Here is an 18,319-nt window from a genome sequence, read left to right on the forward strand (position 1 = left end):
TGCCGCATCTCTAAAAAGATATAATGGAATTGGAAAAGGTACAGAGAAGGGCGACAAAAATGATAAAAGGGGGTGGGACAACTTCCCTATGAGGAAAGGTTATAGTGGCTAGGGCTCTTCAGCTTGGAGAAAAGGCGGCTGAGGAGCGATATGATTGAGGTCTATAAAATGAGTGGAATTGAACAGGTAGATGTGAAGCGTCTGTTTATGCTTTCCAAAAATACTAAGACTAGGGGGCATGTGATTGAAGCTATAATGTAGTAAATTTAAAACGAACTGGAGAAACTTTTTCTTCACTGAACGTGTAATTAAACTCTGGAATTCATTGCCAGAGGATGTGGTAAAGGGGGTTAGCGGAGTTTAAAAAAAGGTTTGGACAGCTTCCTAAAGAAAAAGTCCGTAGACCATTATAATGTTTTGTACTTTTTTGGGATCTAGCAGGTATTTGTGACCTGGATTGGCCACTGTGGAAACAGGATGCTGGGCTTTGGTCTTTCCCAGTATGGCAATACTTATGTACTTATGTTAGCAAGTGAGATACGGATTACTTGACAACTTCTTATAATCTCTAATAGAGATTGAGGTCCACAGAGCTCCATCCAAAGAATAGTCCTGCACAAGAAAACTGTTCTAGTACAGTTGTAGGTGATCTTACTCACTTACTCCACTCTGAAATCATTTTTAACTGAGTAGCCCAATGATACCAAATCAGATTAGGCATTCCCTGACCCCCCCCCCCCCCCCCCCCCGTTCTGCTAGACCCCACATTACTTTCCTAGATAACCTCACAGAGCGACCCCCCCCCCCCCCCCCCCGCCATATATAGCTCGAAATTTTCAGACTGCAGGCGCATCAACTCGGTACCAAAAGGGGTAGGGATTGAAACACAAACAGCAATCTAGGTAGTAAATTCATTTTAATTGCTGCTATTTGTCCCCACCACAAAAGCCAGCCAGTCTTCCACTTATTCAAATCCCTCCGAAATTCCTGGAGCAATGGGGTGTAATTTAAAGTATAGAGTTGCGACAAGTTACGAGGTATCTGTATACCTAGTTATCTAAAACTGAGACGGGCCTTCCGGAAATCAAATGACCCCAGAAGATTGTCTACCTCCCTATCTTCTATAGTGATTCCTAAAAATTCAGATTTATCGTAATTAACTTTAAAGCCCGATAACTGCCCAAAATGATGAAGTTCTCCGATAATAATAGGTAGTTATCCTTGGAGCCTTCACATAAAATATGTCATTCGCAAATAGTGCTATTTGTGTGCCACCTCTCCAATCTGGATTCCTGTCACATCACTTAATGAGCGTACCCGCTGGGCTAGAGGGTCAATAGATAAAGCAAAGATTGGGGGAGAAGGGGCAACCCTTCCTGGTCCCCTGCTGAATGGCAAACAATGTGGAGTCGCCACCATTTACCCTGATTCGAGCTGCTAGCACCTTGTAAAGACACTGTAACCATCCTAAACATTTTTGCCCAAATCCCATAATTCTCAATACTTCCCATAAATAAGTCCAGTCAACCCTATCAAAAGCTTTTTCAGCATCCGTGGCTAGCAAAGCACAGGGATCCCCTTGTCTCTGTGCCTCCCAAGTAATATTCAAAGTCCGCCTTATATTGTCAACTACCTGACATCTGCGCACAAAGCCTGACTGATAAACATGAATAAGTTGGGGAAGCACCTTGCTAAGGCGATCCACCATGATCTTAGCTGGTATCTTTATATCTGTATTTATTAGGGAAATCGGTCGATAAGAACCACAAACTGTCGGGTCTCTTCCGGGTTTTAACAGGACCGAAATCCCCGCCTCAAGCACGCTGGGAGGAAGATTGTGCCCCGAAAAACATACATTGCCCACCCTTCTCTGTATCGGAGCTAGATCATATGCATAAAGTTTGTACAATTTAGCAGTGTAACTGTCTATCCCTGGGGCCTTGCCACCCTTGAATCCTTTTATCACTCCTAAAATTTCTTCTAACATTATGGGGGCCTCTAACTCCTCCTTATCCTTATCTCCCAAGGTCTCCAGCATCAAGCCTGCTAAATAGTCCCGAATCCGAAACATCTTCATGAGAATAAGATTGGTGTAAAATTGTACAAACTGTTCTCTAATTTTCCCATCTTTATGATAAAGAGCGTCTCTAGATCACTTAATCTTCGCAATAGTACATGTGGACTGGTGTTGATTGAGGAAGTGTGCATGCATATTACCCGCTTTATTGCTAAATTCAAAAAACTTCTGGTGGGCTAGACATCTACAATTTTCCATCTTATCTACCTGAAGCCTCTGTAGCTCCGTCCTGCAAACTGTAAGTTGAGAGAAAACATTGGGGTGCCCCCTTCCTTGATGTAGAATCTCTAGGTGAGCTAGCTTCTGGCAAAGCTCAAGCTCCCTTGTATAGCGCTCCCTCTTACGTATGGCTCCCCACTTCATCAAGTGTCCTGTTACCACCGTCTTCAGTGCTTCCCATAGTATGCTATCCGAAACCTCTCCATTATCATTAACTTCTAGATAATCCTTAACTCCTCGCACTTCCTGACAGATCTTCCTATCACCTAATATTGATTCGTTAAGTCTCCAGAAAGTAAAATGCTTCTCACCCCCTGAGCCCTGCAAGAGTATCCGTGTGGGAGCATGGTCAGACGCATGTATATTCTCTATTTCTGTATCGCTCACCTGCCCCCATAAAGAACGACCACACCAGAGTGCATCAATTCTAGTGTAAGTCTGCTGTGCATGTGAGTAAAAGGAGTGTGATCGCTGTTCAGTATGCTGCAATCTCCACACATCTAGTAAATCCAAATCCCTAACCAGATGTAAAAGCTTATCTCTGTTATCCATATTCCCACCTTCCCTCTTGAGTGGTCTAGATCTGAAAAAGTTATGTTAATCTCCTCCCATAATTACCTGCCCAGTGACAAATTGTGAGAGAGCCTCCCGCAAAGAACCAAAAAATTTCCCCTGCCCTACATTGGGAGCATAAGATTAATAAAGGTTACAGGCATGAACGTAAAGACACCCCCTGACCGCTATGCATATCCTCTGTTCTTCAGTATAGACATATTCTTTGATAAAAGGCACCCCCGTTTTCACATAGATCACTAATCCACCCATTTCCCCCCCCCGGGGTCTGTCAGTGTAAAACACCAACTAAATGCCTTGTTGAGAAGCAGTGAAGCATCCTTCCTCCTAACGTGTTTCCTGGAGCATAGCAATGTCCCACTCAAGGCATCATAGTTCTCGAAAAATGAGCTTCTCTTCCCAGTACTATTTAGACCATTCACGTTCCAAGACCCCTCCCCAAAAACCCTCCCACACCCCCTCCTCCCTTCCTCCGCTAGTCCCTCACCCCCAAAGTCCCTTATCCCCTTTTCCGGCCAGGGAAAACCCAGAGGCAATGTGTCCGTCCCGGAGGCCTCCTTAAATATATCTGTTGATGGTACACCCTCGTTTTTTGCTTTTCCATGTTACTGCAGCATATATAGTTCATCATTCACTCCAACTACCGTTAAGTCATTCTTTCTCCAAATGTAGAGTAATCTCAAATGCATCAACCCCTGTGAGATTCCCCCCACTCTGTAAATAGAAAATGTCCAGTCTCTAGGCAAGTCAGGTTGAAGCAGATCGCTCAGCCTGCCACTCGATGGGGGAGTGCGCTTTGCTGCCCCCAACCTTCTGCCATTGAGGGCACATGGATCCCACAGAGCTCTGACTTCGCCCTGGGCCTCTTGAGCTGTGGTTGGTAGATCAGAGCACCCCAGCTCCCAAAGAGCCCTCCAGGCCCCGCTTGATTTGAACCCTTCTTGATTGGACTACCAAAACTGAATTCTATTCCAAAAGGGAAAAGCCAGTGATAACGTAAGCCAGCATACCACAATGTAACAACTGGAAGATCAAAAGGTTTTTCTTGCTCAGGGAAGGAGCTGGACAAGATCCTGATTGTTTGCGGTCTGGTCACCTGGGAATCAGGGCCAGAGAGCGGGGACCCAGAAAGAGGAGAAGAAAGAGGACAGACAGAAGAAGAAAGAAAGAAGAAAGGGAGAATTTGTCTGGTTCTACTGGAAGAAGGGTAGCTGAAAAGAAGACCAGCGAGACCTGAAGTGGTACACAACCTTGTGAACCTGTTAGTTCAGCTCTACTGGCCAGAGAGACTGTAATCCTGCATGCTGCAGAGAGCCTGTGCTGTTTTCCTAAGACGGGGACTCGCTGTGGAAAACAGCTTGAGTCTAAAGGGAAAAACCTGTATCCACTTCATCTGAGAGACCACCTAGAGTCAGCTCGGTGAGGATTACAGAGATTTATTTCCTATAGTCGGGGATTAGCTAGTGGGTTTCTTACCTCAGCAAAGGCGGGTTAGTCAGAACTTTGTGATCAGAAAGATGTGCTGCTAACTGTATTACTTCATGACCTAGTCAGTATTACTAATCAGGATTGTGTAATAACCTAGTAACCAGTGATATCAGTGTTTTAGTTAGACAATACATTCTACAGTTGCTTATCAGCATAAGGGAGCTACATTTGTATAGCTGAGCTGTAGTGTAGGGTGTATTATTCTATTTTCTTACCTATATAATAAATTAATATATTTCACAGCAGTGACTTTACTTTTATTCCCAGTTCTCTCTAACAGAAGAAAAGTTCTGGTGTAGGCCCAGAACAGCCAGGTTCCTTTATAATATATAACCCCTGGACAGAGCTAGGAAGTTGGTTTAGCCAGACTCCTGTAAACGGAACCTGGGAATTACTCATTGGGTAGCTTTGCTCAGAAGAGTTATTCATCTATAAATGCTACATATGTGGTCACATATCCAGTCACCTCCTTAAAATCCCTCCACCGCTGGAGGGTCGACCGGGCTAAATCTTGAAAAACTTCAGCTTTACAATTCTTCCACACAATCCTCCCCAGAGGCACGGGTCTTCCTCCAAACTTACTCTTTCACCTTAAATTCAGGAAAGCATGCTATATGTCCCGGGGCACAGAGCTCCTTTGAGGCCCAAGGCTCATATGGGCCCTATCCAGAACTACAGGAGCAGGCTGAGTCTCATTGCGCTTTCTCTCTTGGGTTTCAAATCACACAATTCCTGAACCACTTTGATGCAATCCTTATAGTGATTTTCTCTGGTACACCCTTAAAGCGCAGGTTACATTTCCGTGATCTGTTTTTCTGGATCTTCCAATGCAAGCTCCATCTTGCCCCTCAGCTTGCCTCTCTTGCTTAAGATCTGCTTTCAACTCTTTTTACCCTCGTCTGTGATTGCATCCATCCGTTCCCTCCATCTCAGCCAAGCGGTTGCCAATTTATCTTACCTCTTCACGGAGTTCTGAAACCACCGTTTGAATATCCTTCTGGACTGCCACCATTTCAGTTTTCAGTTCATACTGGTCTGCATGGTCTAGGTCAGAGTCTGAGTTTTCCGCCGCCATTTTGGAACTACACATCGTCGCTCGCTGCTGCTCACCAATCCGGGCGACCTTTTTTCTGCTCGAATTTAAACTTAACAAGTTTTTCTGGGCTGCCATATTGCCAAAAGTTTTCACAAGGTGGTGGGGGAAGAATATTTAGCTATATTAACTGGGTGTAATCAGCGGTTTTCTATCCAGCTCCGACGGAGCAACAAAGTTAGGCAGCCATCTCTCAGCAGTGACGTAACTTCCTCCCAATGAGCTATCCTTAGCAGATATTTCTGAGTTCTTTCAACGCGTATGTTGAACACATTTCGAGTTTGGAAACCGGGCTAGTCTCCTTCTGGTATTTTAAATTGAAAAGCAGATGACCTGTAATTATGTGGCCAGGATCCAGGGAGGGAATGGGTCTGATATACTGAGTAAATTGTGGCTTATGAACATCTTTATACCCTTGATATCTACATCACCAATTCTTATATTCGCAGATATATGAAGGGGTTGACCTTGCCCTGCTTGATCTTGAGAGAATAGCTCTTTCTAAATCAATAGAACTAGACGAGATACACTGCGCTATAACATACCTGCCTAATGGGAAGGTCCCAGGCCCTGATGGGTTTACAAATATATTTTTCAAATGCTTTCGTAAGCTTCTGGTCCCTGTGCTACAAATGTATTTAATGCAATGGAGGAAAAAATCTACATTGCTCTCCACTGTTGAACCTGGCCTAGGTTAAAGTGTTACCCAGACCAGGTCGAGAACCACAGTTTTGTAGCTCCTACAGGCCCATCTCACTCCTTGGTTCAGATTACAAACTTGGCTTGGTTTCAGCAGTGAATACCCACTCTGGTCTATGAAGACCAGGAATGCTTATACACGGTAGACAAACGTTTGAGAATATCAGGAGGGCCATACGTTTCACTTATAAAGCCCGGAAGGAGGCAGTCCCAACGATCCTGCTTTTATTAGATTCAGAAAAGGCATTGATTGGATCCACTGGACATTTCTGTTCCCCGTTCTCTAATTTGTTGGGGCAAATTAGATTTACTGATCAATATCTTAAATGTATGCATAAAACTTAATGGGTCATATTTCTGTGCATTTCCGTTGCATAGGGGAACTCGAATGGACTGTGCCCATTCACCCTTGTTTGCCCTCACTATTGAGCCTTTAGCAATTGCCATTCAAGCTCGGGGGGACATCCAGGGCATTCTTTGTGGGCAGGTGGAGCATAAGGTCATGCTGTTCTCTGACGATGTTCTCTGGCCTTGTCGAATCCCTAAGAGTCTGATGGCAGTTACTTATGCACTAGCACATTATGGTTGGATCTGGGGCTTTAGGGTGATATGACTGTCAGAAATACTTAATGTTTCTTTGGAACAACGATTGGCGATCCTTTGGCACCAATTCCCCTTTTGCCGGGCGACCCATTTGTCCAATATTGGGTATTAACATGACTACAAAGCTTTCTGATGGCTTTGGACAGATGGGAGGGCTTTAATCTTTTGTGGAGTTGAGGTATCGCAGCCATTAAGATGATAATGATTTTACCAAAACTGTTACACCTTTTATGGTCCTGCCACTTCCAATCCCTAAATTTTTTTTATTAAGCTGTAGCGTAAAACTTTCACTCTTATTTGGTGAAGGAGTCCTCCATGAGTAAAACATGCCATGATCTATCAAACTAGATTGAAAGGGGGGGGTGGCAGTTCTGTGTTTTCGTTTATATTACCAACTGCCAATCTTCATATTGTAACTGACTGGTTGGGCGACTCTCTGAAAACACAGGGTTATTTAGCGCCGATCACCTTATGGGCTGTAGTATGGCTTCCTAAACGAGAACTACACACATAATCAGGCAAGCTCACCAGTTTGTCAATAACCCTTTAACAAATTGGGGTGCCAATAAGTGAACAATTTTTTCTGGGAGGTTGTACTTTTTACATATGGCAATTCAATTTGCACTGCGGTTTTTCTGGGGGGGGGGGGTGGCTCGAATACTCATGTTGTTATTGGTAACAACACAGACTTTGGTATTTGGATCAGATTTAGGAGAAGGGGAAGTTCTACCTTTTTCAGATTTAACCCCCCCCCCCCCCCCCCCCCCCCAAAAAAAAAAAAAAAAAAAATCACTCTTCAATATAGACAAATTAGCGACTAGATTCATCGCAGAACCCAGGATGAACTCCATCTTACAGAGACCCATTTGGAAAGGGCAATGTGCAGAGGGAGTGGACAGGGATGCATTTCACTGTTATATAATGCATTATCTTATGACTCCCCCATACAATTCTATGTGGCTAAATGGGTGTGGGATTGGAGCCACATATGAACTCTGCCAGTGGGGTAAATGTTTTAAGTACTTGCTCAAGGTTTCAATTTCCAGTAATCTTAAAGGAGTTGGGAGACATGTACCAGGCTCAAAGTTTTGCAGTGGGTTCATCAAACGATTCGGACCTCCGTATTCTGTCAAGGCAGATATGCTTATTGCATTTTAATCCAAAAGTTGTAAAGCTGGAACTTCATAAATTACCACTAGTATTTTTTGTCGCAAGTAAACTACACTTCCTCCTATGCAGTGGTGTACTAGTAAATTTTTAACATCAGGCTCTCTCTCCCTGCATATGGCCAGCCCTGCAATTGGAGGGGGGGGGGGGGGGGCGCAGTGGTGGACTGGGGGGCCACACCTCCACCTCTGCGCCCCACTCTCCCAAATTGCAGGTCTGGCTATACCCGGGGAGAGAGCCTTGGGGGGGGGGGGGGGGGGATGCATTACTCTTCCTAGGGGAAAAAAAAAAAGATTTTAAATGCTCCCAGGTTCCAATCAAACTCATGTTAGAAACTCTGAATGTTGAGCATCTGATTCTCATAACATGATGTCTGTTTTAGTGGCCCTTTACCAGGAGAAAAAAAATCTCTGCACGTATATAACAGTGCTAGGGCATTCCTATAACCAGCCCCTCCAAATGATAGACACTGATTATGATTTATAACAAATTACTACTCTATCTATGAAAAGTTATTCCGTTTATACTTCCTCTGTGTACATCCGTTTTCACAAACCAGCATGTTTGAAAATATGAGCAAGATTAAATAAAAATTCAACAGGCTTTTTTTTTTTTTACAGTATGTATATATCCCACCCACCTACCAGGCTATTCCAGACCTCTTCCCCACTCCCCCGAGCCGCAGGGTGCCGTCCCGCTCCCTGCAGATACCTGAAGCCACCACCCTGGTGGTCTAGTGATACCCAGTCTTTCCTGCCTGCTGCCAGCGCTGACCTCCTCCCTGGTTCCCCAAGCCGCAGGGTGCCCTACTGCACATGCCTAAAGCCACCCTGGTGGTCTAGTGGATTCTTTGGGGCAGGAAAGATCCCCAGTCTTTCCTGCCGGGTCTGACCCTCTTGCTGCTGCATCTTTTTAAAATAGTTGCTGAGACTTACCAGCGGCGGCCTTGCAAGACTTCAGCGGAAGGTTTTGAGAGGCCGCCGCTGGAATTCTCGGCAACCATTTTTCAAGAGCAATGCGGCAGCAAGAAGAGGATCAGCGCCGGCAAGCAGACAGGGAAAGACGGAATCTTTGCTGCCCAAAGAATCCACTATACAGCCAGGGTAGTAGCTTCAGGTGTGGGCCAGGACCCTGCGGCTGGGGGAGCCAGGAGGAGAGACAAATGGTGAGCGTGAAGGAGCCTGCCTAATTTTTACAACTGGATTGCAAAATGTTAAAAATCAAACAACCTGCTCCAGCACACCCACTGCTCTTATGTTAGTTGTGCTGTGCAAAGTGGACTATATTTACCAGATGACAAAGCTCACAATGATAGGAACTGGTTGGATCCTTCTCTTCCATAAGGTGTGGTAGGTTCATTGGGAATGGGGACTGGAAGCAGCATACAAATGTGGAGGTCCCCTGCAAGTGGGGTGGGAGTTGTTTTTGATTCCTGGCTGGGAGATGGACAGCAGTTTTTGTTTGACTGGTTGCCTGGGGGTATGAAAGTCTTCGCTTGTTGATTAGGGGGAGGGGGTGGGGAGGTTTAGAGCCTTGTAGCTCAAGAACATAATGATTCCTTATTTGACTTATGCTAGACTGGACAACTGGACAATACAAAACAAAACTGCCTTTTTTTTTTCTTTAAGTACCAGTGTGGTGGAACACACTGCGTCAATATCTTGGGGTTGAATCAAATTTGAATAACCTTAAAAAAGGGAAATGGGACGATATACTGCCTTTCTGAGGTTTATTTGCAACTACATTCAAAGTGGTTTACATATATTCAGGTACTTATTTTGTACCAGGGGCAGTGGAGGGTTAGAGTGACTTGCCCAGAGTCACAAGGAGCTACAGTGGGAATCGAACTCAGGTTCCCCAGGATCAAAGTCCACTGCACTAACCACTAGGCTACTCCTCCACTTTTTCATAGCTTTTGGTAAGTGTTAGTGAGGAGGGCAGTGAGATCTGAAATGCTTTGTACTGCATGGTTATTTTCCCTAGTGCGCTCATCTATTTATTACTTTGATGATGTAAATTGCTTTGATTTCTTATTTAGAAGTGCAGTGTAATGAATAAGGAAATAACATAAACATATAGGACTGTTATATGGTGTAATTGTGTGTTGCGGGGGGGGGGGGGGGATATGATATGGTCCTGTTAATAAAATAAATACGCCTGTCAAAGCTGTACTCTTGTGTTGTTGCTCCTTCTGCAGACAGTGAGCTAGAAGGCACAGCAGGGAACTTGGAGCCCTCTGCCACAGGCTTACTGGAGGGCGTTGGACTGGATGGGGATACATTAGCACCAATGGAGACAGATGAACCAAGCACTTCAGACCCTAAAGCAAAGTCTAAAATCACTCCAGCCATGGCAGCCAGGATCAAACAGATTAAACCTTTACTGTCTGGTGAGTATTAGATTGGTTCGAGTATTCCTTTTCTCTGTACCCTTTGGGCAGAATTCTCTCTTCTCTGTTGCCCTTTGGGCGGAATGAAGGGGGAGTCTTACTACTCTTGTATATATGTAGTGTAACCAGTATCTTGTTACATGTTGAAGCAGTTTCCAGTAGAGCTGATTCATGATCTGTTTTATTTAGCTTCCTCCAGGGCTGGGTCGAGCACTTGCTGAGCTCTTTGGACTCCTGGTGAAACTATGTGTTGGCTCTCCAGTGCGCCAACGAAGAAGTCACCATGCTGCCAGCACTACTACTGCACCAACGCCTGCTGCCAGACTTACTGCCTCTGCTCTGACGAAACTCCTCACCAAGGGCCTGTCATGGCAGCCTCCGCCTTACACACCAACCCCCAGATTTCGGTAAGCTTCTTAGAAACCTGAGAAGCGTGTTTTGAGATGTTGGTGAAATGTGAGGGCTATATCCTCAAGGAGAGCCTTGTAAGGTTGCATTTTTATCTCAGGGCAGTTTTTCTTCTGTAAGTGGAAGTGTTAGACCAAAGGCCCATCATGCCCAGCATCCTTTTCTCAGCAGTGACCAATCCAGGCCATAAGTACCCATCAGGATCCTGGGTAGATATATTCTTTATTGCTTATATGCAGAGAGATACAGTGACTTTCCTGAGTCCTTTTGTCTAATAGCAGTGTATGACCTTATCCAAACCCTTTTTAAACCTGCCTATGCTGATTGTTTGAAGATGTGGTGAAAAACAAATTCTATAGTTCACTTAATCTTTTGCTAAATGTTTTTAAATATTACTACTACTACTACAAATCATTTCTACAACGCTACCAGTCGTACGCCGCTCTTCAAAAATTGAACATGAAGAAAAGACAGTCCCTGCTTAAAAGAGCTTACAATCTAATTCAGGACAGACAAGACAAACAAAGGGATAAGGGTAGGACAGACACATAGGACACATAGGGAAAGAGACTATTGAAGAGAGGAAGACAAGATAAAGGTTTACGAGCAGGTGGCTCAGGAAGTCTATTCCAGGCGTAAGGTGCGGCGAGATAAAAGGAACGGAGTCTGGAGTTAGCGATGGAGGAGAAGGGTGCAATTAGGAGAGATTTGCCTAGTGAACGGAGTTCCTGGGAAGGAGTGTAGGGAGAGATGAGGGTGGAGAGGTAGTGAGGGGCAGCAGAGTGAATGTACTTATAGGTCAATAAGAGGAACTTGAACTGTATACGGAAATGGATAGGGAGCCAGTGAAGTGACTTTAGAAGAGGGGCTGATATGGGCATAGCGACTTTGGCGAAATATTAATCGTGCAGCAGAATTTTGCACAGATTGAAGAGGAGAGAGATGGCTGAGTGGAAGACCTGTGAGAAGCAAGTTGGCAGTAGTCCAAGTGAGAGGTGATGAGAGTGTGGGTGAGAGTTCTGGTTAGCGTGCTCAGAAAGGAGAGGGCGAATTTTGGCGATGATATAGAGGAAGAAACGACAGGTTTCTAGCAATGTGTTGAATATGTGCAGAGAAGGAGAGGGAGGAGTCGAAGATGACCCCAAGGTACAAGCAGATGAGACAGGAAGAATGAGCGTGTTGTCGACAGAAATAGAGAGTGGGGGAAGGGAAGAGGTTGGTTTAGGTGAAAGATAAGGAGTTTAGTTTTGGACATATTGAGCTTCAGGTGGCGGTGAGACAGACAGGCAGGCAGATATCTTGGCCTGGATTTCTGGTGTGGAGAGGTAGATCTGGGAGTCATCAGCGTAAAGGTGACATTGAAAACCGTGAGCTGAGATCAGAGCACCAAGGGAGGCAGTATAGCTGGAGAAAAGGGAGGTCCTAGGACAGAGCCTTGAGGTACACCCACTTAGAGTGGAGTAGAGGAAGAGAAGGATCCACCAGAGTATACACTAAAAGTACGCTGAGAGAGATAAGAAGAAAACCAGGAAAGAGCCAAGTTCTGAAATCCAAGTGAGGACAGTGTGCCAAGGAGTAGGCTGTAATCAGCAGTGTCAAAAGCAGCAGAAAGATCGAGAAGGATGAGGATAGAGTAGAGCCCTTTGGATTTAGCCAGGAATAGATCTTTGGAGATTTTAGCAAGTGCTGTTTCAGTTGAATGAAGGGGGTGAAAACCAGATTGGAGTGGATCAAGAATAGCTTGAAAAGAAAGAAAGTCGAGGCAGCGACAGTGGACAGCACGTTCTAGTATCTTGGATAAGAAAGGGAGGAGGGAGATGGGGCGATAGTTGGAAAGAGAGGTAGGATCGAAAGAAGGTTTTTTGAGGAGTGGTGTGACTATGGCATGTTTGAAGGCATCAGGGACAGTCGCAGTGGAAAGTGACAGATTGAGGATATGACAGATGAAAGGGGTGACAGCAAGAGAGTGTTGAGTAGATGAGTGGGGATAGGGTCAGTGGGGCATGTGGTTAGTTTTGAGGATGAAAGAAAAAGTAAAGTTTCTTCTTCAGTGATTTCGGAAAAGGAAGCAGGGGTAAGAGGGTTGAGAGAGTGGACTAACGGAAGAGGGGGTGGAGGAGAGCTGGTTGCGAATTCAATTTTAATCTTGTGAACCTTATCGTGAAAGTAATCAGCCAAAGTCTCGGGAGAAAGTGAGGGGGAGTTGGAAGAGAAGGCACTTTGAGGAGAGAGTTTAGCGTGGCAAAGAGACATCGAGGGTTCGAACCAATAGAGTTAGTCAATTGGATATAATAATCCCCTTTGGCAAGTTGGAGAGCAGATTGGAAGGAGGTAAGCAAGAATTTGAAGTGTATGAAGTCAGCATGGGCACGAGATTTAAGCTAAAGGCATTCAGCAGAGCGGGCACAAGAGCGTAGGTAGCGGATAGTAGGGGTCAGCCAAGGCTGGGGTTTGGGTACGTTTTACAGGACAAGAGATGAGGAGCGAGAGTGTCCAGAGTAGATGACAGAATAGTATTATAGGAAGAGACAGCCTCATTGACGGACTTGGTTGATATAGCAATAGAGAAAAGATTAGAGATACTGGAGGACAGAGTAGAAGGGTAAATAGCCTGTAGATTCCTAAATGTGTTGGTTAAAATAGGACGGGACTGAGGAGGAGGGTGTCTAAGTGTGAAAGTTAAAAGATGATGGTCAGATAGGGGAAGGAAATTGGAGGGTGAGCAGTTGGAGAAGAATACAAGATCAAGACAGTGGCCATTCTGGTGAGTAGGGGCAGTGGAGCACAGTTGAAGATTGAAGGAGGATGTTAAGGTAAGAAATTGAGAAGTATAAGAGTTAGAGGGGTCATTAACATGAAAGTTAAAATCCCCAAGAATGAGGGAAGGAGATGAAGGTTCAAGAAAGAATATGCTCCCTGTTAGGGGATACTCCTTGAACCTATCACAGTACTTAAAATGTAAAATAACTGTTTTCTGAGGACAAGCAGGCATAATATTCTCTCATGTGAGTGATGTCATCCATAGAGCCCGGTGCAGACACTGCCAAGTCCACTGTCACTTTACATCTTTGAGGCAGTGCCCCAACTGCATGTGCATGGGTGCCTTCCAGAAGTCTATCATTTTCCATGGAGCAGAGAGGTTGCTTTTTTGATATCTCCTCAGCACATCAAAACTTTTACCTTTTTAAAGCCTTCATTTTTATTTTTTTGTTTAAATGGTTTTACTGACAGCAATGAAATACAACCAAGAAACCACAGTTGGCCAGGCAATTACAACCATCATGCATTTTCAATATAAATTCTTTATTTCCCCCTTCCCTTAATGATCAACCAGTCTTAGACTCCAGTTATAATTAAGATTCTTAGCTCCCTTAACGATATGTAACTGTAAGTACCTTTCTCCCTGCTTATCCCAATCCAGTATAGCACAGATTAAGGAGTGTCAGGGTTTTTATGGTCTCCCTTAAGGCAAGATTAACACTTACATCCCTCTCCCCCCCCCAAAAAAAAACATATCCTCATTATTCCTGTCTAGTATGCTGTACACTATTAACAGAAATTGATCAGTCTTATGCTTCCCCAAATCCAAGCAACCTTCAAGAGCAGTTTCTATTACTTGTGACAACTACTCTGCCTGTCTCCTTACATTGAGAAGTCAAGCCTTGTCTCAGTTGTGCATGCCATGATAACATCAAGACTGAATTGCATTTGTAATGCACTCTCTACACTGGTCTGAATACAGAGGGTCTGCAGCAGCTCCAATTGATTCAAAATGCTGCTGCAAGACTAATAGAAGGTTGTAAGCGATGTTTCCACATCACACCATTTTTGCATAAACTTCACTGACTACCAGTACAATACAGGGCCAAATTTAAAATTCTGTTTGACCTTCCATTTCCTTAAAGGAAATGGTCCAGAGTACTTGAAGAACAGGATCTCCCTCTACACACATTCAAGGTCACTAAAGTCCTCCCAAGGAGTTTCCCTAACCATTCCCTCTCCAAAGGACATCACACAATGTGATACCCGCAAGAGAGCCTTCTACAGAGTAGTCCCCATGCTCTGGAATGCACTCCCTGAAAGGCTTCACAACAGAAGACTATCTCTACTTCAGGAAGCAGGTGAAAGCTTGGCTGTTCAACCAGGCCTTTATCGAAAGAAGTAAATGACTGGCTACACATATTAAAGCAGGACATGTTTATCCACTCCTACTCAGCCAAGATAATGTTCAAGCATCTTTCTGATCTCATTTGGAACTCTTTAACTAGTTCCCTCTTTTTTTACTCCTGTTACTCTCTTATCTATATGTTTCATCTTTGCTTACACCTTATTCTGTCTATTAAAATGTTTTATTGTGTATGTGTTGGCATTTTAATGTAGCATACTATGCCATATTTGTACTGGTGTTTGAATATTTTTACTGCTGTAATTGTCTATTGCTTATGTTTGACTTATTCTTGCTGTATTCCGCCTTGAGTGAATTCCTTCAAAAAGGCGGTAAATAAATCCTATTAAATAAATAAATATAAGTAGTTTAACAAGAAACTACATCCTTTCGGGCTAAAGTTACACAGATAAGCCTCCCATAAGTTTTTTTTTCCTGTTAGGGGATCCCATTGCTTCTCTTGCCTCCCAATTACTACTACTACTATTTAGCATTTCTATAGCGCTACAAGGCGTATGCAGTGCTGCACAAACATAGAAGAAAGACAGTCCCTGCTAAAAGAGCTTACAATCTAATAGACAAAAAATAATCAATCAATTAATGTGTACAGGAAGGAGGAGAGGAGGGTAGGTGGAGGCGAGTGGTTACAAGTGGTTACGAGTCAAAAGCAATGTTAAAGAGGTGGGCTTTCAGTCTAGATTTAAAGGTGGCCAAGGATGGGGCAAGACGTAGGGGCTCAGGAATTAATTAATCAATTAGCAAGAAGGTGTTATTGATTCCTCCAATGCCCAATAGGATGGAGGATCGTGGGATGTCCAATATTGCAGTATACATTTCTGAACAACCAAAGACATCTTACAAAGTAACAGTATTCTCTCCTTATGGTTACCCTAAAAGCCTCTTGTTCCACTGAGCCCATACTTATATTCCCTAATGTAGAAGACACTGTAGAGGCCCAAATGTGTTGTATCTTTATGCAACACCAAAAGGAGTGAACCAAATTATTTGTGGTATTGCATTTGGGACATGTAGGAAAACGCAGCCTTCCCGATTTATACATCTGCATATGGGAAAAATATGCATATGCAGTACTTGAAGCTATATACCTAGGAATTAGATACTGTTCCAAGATGCATTTTGTGACTAGATGACAGTAAATTGGACTACGTTGGAGAATATAGTAGTGTCTTGTACTATTGACGGAGACAGTATGATTAATATAAAAATAGAGACTGATGTAATTGCTGTTTGATTATTTTGTTTTAAATTATCGTTATTGTGAATGTATTTCTTTGAGGACAAGCAGGCTGCTTGTTCTCACATGTGGGTCGGAGTCCATGGCGGCCCAGGAACAGCAAATTCTTGCAGAGCAAAAATAAAAAAACTTTGCCAGAGCTTTGTGGCGTGCGAACTGCGCGCACGACTTCCCACTTGTCGCGTTAGTGTTCCCACTCAGTTTTTTCTTCTCCGCGGTGAGGTGAAGAGGTTTTTTCCTGTTCACTTCGCTGGCCCAGGAAAGAGAGTCTTTTTGATGATTCGTTTATACTCTTGTCTTTTATCGTTATTTATTTATTTATTTTTAACCCCTGTATTTTGTCTTAGTTTTGGCCACTTTCTAAGATTTCTTTCTTTTCGACGCAGCCTGCCTTAGGCGGTGTGGTCGGGCTTTTCCCTTTTTGCGCCTTTACTTTTTTGGCATGATCACGTTGTTTAATTTCGCCAAAGCCGTTTTTCCTTCCATGTCATCGAAGACACCCAGCGGCTTCAAAAGTTGTACTTGGTGCAACCGGACCATCTCGGATACTGATACCCACGTTTGGTGTATCCAGTGCCTTGGGCCCGACCATAGCCCAGCCACTTGCAGTCTGTGTCTTCGCATGAAGAAACGGACCCAAGCGTCTTGAGAAGCTTTTTGGGGCTCGGTCCGGTCCTTCGACATCGGTACCAAGGTCGGCGGCATCGACATCGAAAGACGCATCAACGTCGGGAGCGAAGGTAATGGCTGCGGAACGACCAACTCATGCTGGGAGCAGTGAGGCATTGAGTGGGTCTCCACCTGTCTCGAGGCCTCCTGTTATGCAGGCCCCCGGCCCTGAGGAGATGTGAGGATTCCACGTCTTCCTCATCGGTATCGAGGAGTCTTGATGGCGGGCGTTGAGCGAAGGCTAAGAAGCACCATCATCGTTTTCCTTCGACACACGGTGCCGAGGGATTCGGCACCCGAGAAGTGTCAGCGCAGAGAGGATCGCTCTCCCTCTATTCGAGAGGTGTCGATATGTCGGTCTAGTAGCCCGGTACCTTCTCCCGAGCCTTGACAGATTCTGCCATGGACTCCTATACCGACCCCGCAGCCTTATCCGATGGCGGCTCTTGATGAGCGCATCAGGGCCTTGCTTCTAGAGCTTTTAGAAGGGTTGCTGCGCCAGTCTGCTTCAGTGTCGGGGGTGCTTGCGCCTTCCATACCGTCTGCTGCAGCGGCATCTGGCCCTTCGCCTGTGTTGAGGTCCCTGACCTCGGTGCCACCTGCTACCCAGGTTGACTCTCCTTCGACGTCGGTGGAGGAAGCATCACCTGAGTCAAGGCGGGCGTCAACTTCTCGGCACTGCTATCGAGGACGTCGTTCCTCGGTGTCGAGGTAGGCTCAGTTTCGGACTGCTCTGAGGGATGTCTTGTCCGATGCTGAAGATGAGCGTTCGTGGAAGGAAGAGGAGGATCCCAGGTACTTTTCTTCTGATGAGTCCTATGGGATTCCTTCTGAACCTTCTCCACTAGAAAGGAGACTTTCTCCACTGAAGTGTCTATCTTTTATCTCCTTTGTCTGGGAAATGGCTGCGGCTATTCCCTTCCCTATGGAGGTTGAGGATGAACCCAGTGCTGAGATGCTCGAGGTCCTGGAATATCCTTTTCCGCCTAGAGAGGCTGCAACGGCTCTTTTGCATAATGTACTGAAGGAAGTTCTTATGTGAAACTGATCGTTCCCTCTGTCTAATCCCGGGATCCCGAAAAGGAGTGAATCCCAATATCGGATCCACGAGGAGCCTGGATTTATGAGGTCTCAGCTACCACTCTCAGCTACCACACAATTCCAGAGAATCTAGAACCTTGGACTCTTTTGTGAGGAAGGCATATCAGGCTGCTATGCTCGCTGCCAAAATCCAAGCATACCAGCTCTTCACGAGCATCCACATGCGGAACTCGGTGATGCAACTATCTAGCTTGGTGGATGCACTCCCTCTGGAGCAGGCTGAGCCTTTTCGCCAGGTGGTCAGGCAGAAGAAGGTGCGCCGAAAATTTGTGGCCAGGGTGCGTTCGACACTTTTGATGTAGCATCCAGGATCGCTGCCCAAGGTATAGTGATGCACAGATTCTCATGGCTGCGTGTGTCTGACCTGGATCATTCGGTCCAGCAGCGGATGGCAGATGTTCCTTGCCAGGGGG

The 18,319-nt window shown here is 44.9% G+C and overlaps 1 protein-coding gene across 1 annotated transcript in view; it reads left to right on the top strand.

The window, feature by feature from the left end:
- Positions 1-18,319, top strand: part of HUWE1 (HECT, UBA and WWE domain containing E3 ubiquitin protein ligase 1) — a 1,034,695-nt gene that overhangs the window by 428,450 nt on the left and 587,926 nt on the right. Inside the window, 3 exon segments of the mRNA XM_030194273.1 lie at positions 10,117-10,308; positions 10,458-10,466; positions 10,508-10,715. Coding sequence (XP_030050133.1) covers positions 10,117-10,308; positions 10,458-10,466; positions 10,508-10,715 — 409 coding nt within the window.

This window comes from Microcaecilia unicolor, chromosome 2 (assembly GCF_901765095.1).
Source record: "Microcaecilia unicolor chromosome 2, aMicUni1.1, whole genome shotgun sequence".
In the NCBI taxonomy this organism is placed as follows: domain Eukaryota; kingdom Metazoa; phylum Chordata; class Amphibia; order Gymnophiona; family Siphonopidae; genus Microcaecilia; species Microcaecilia unicolor.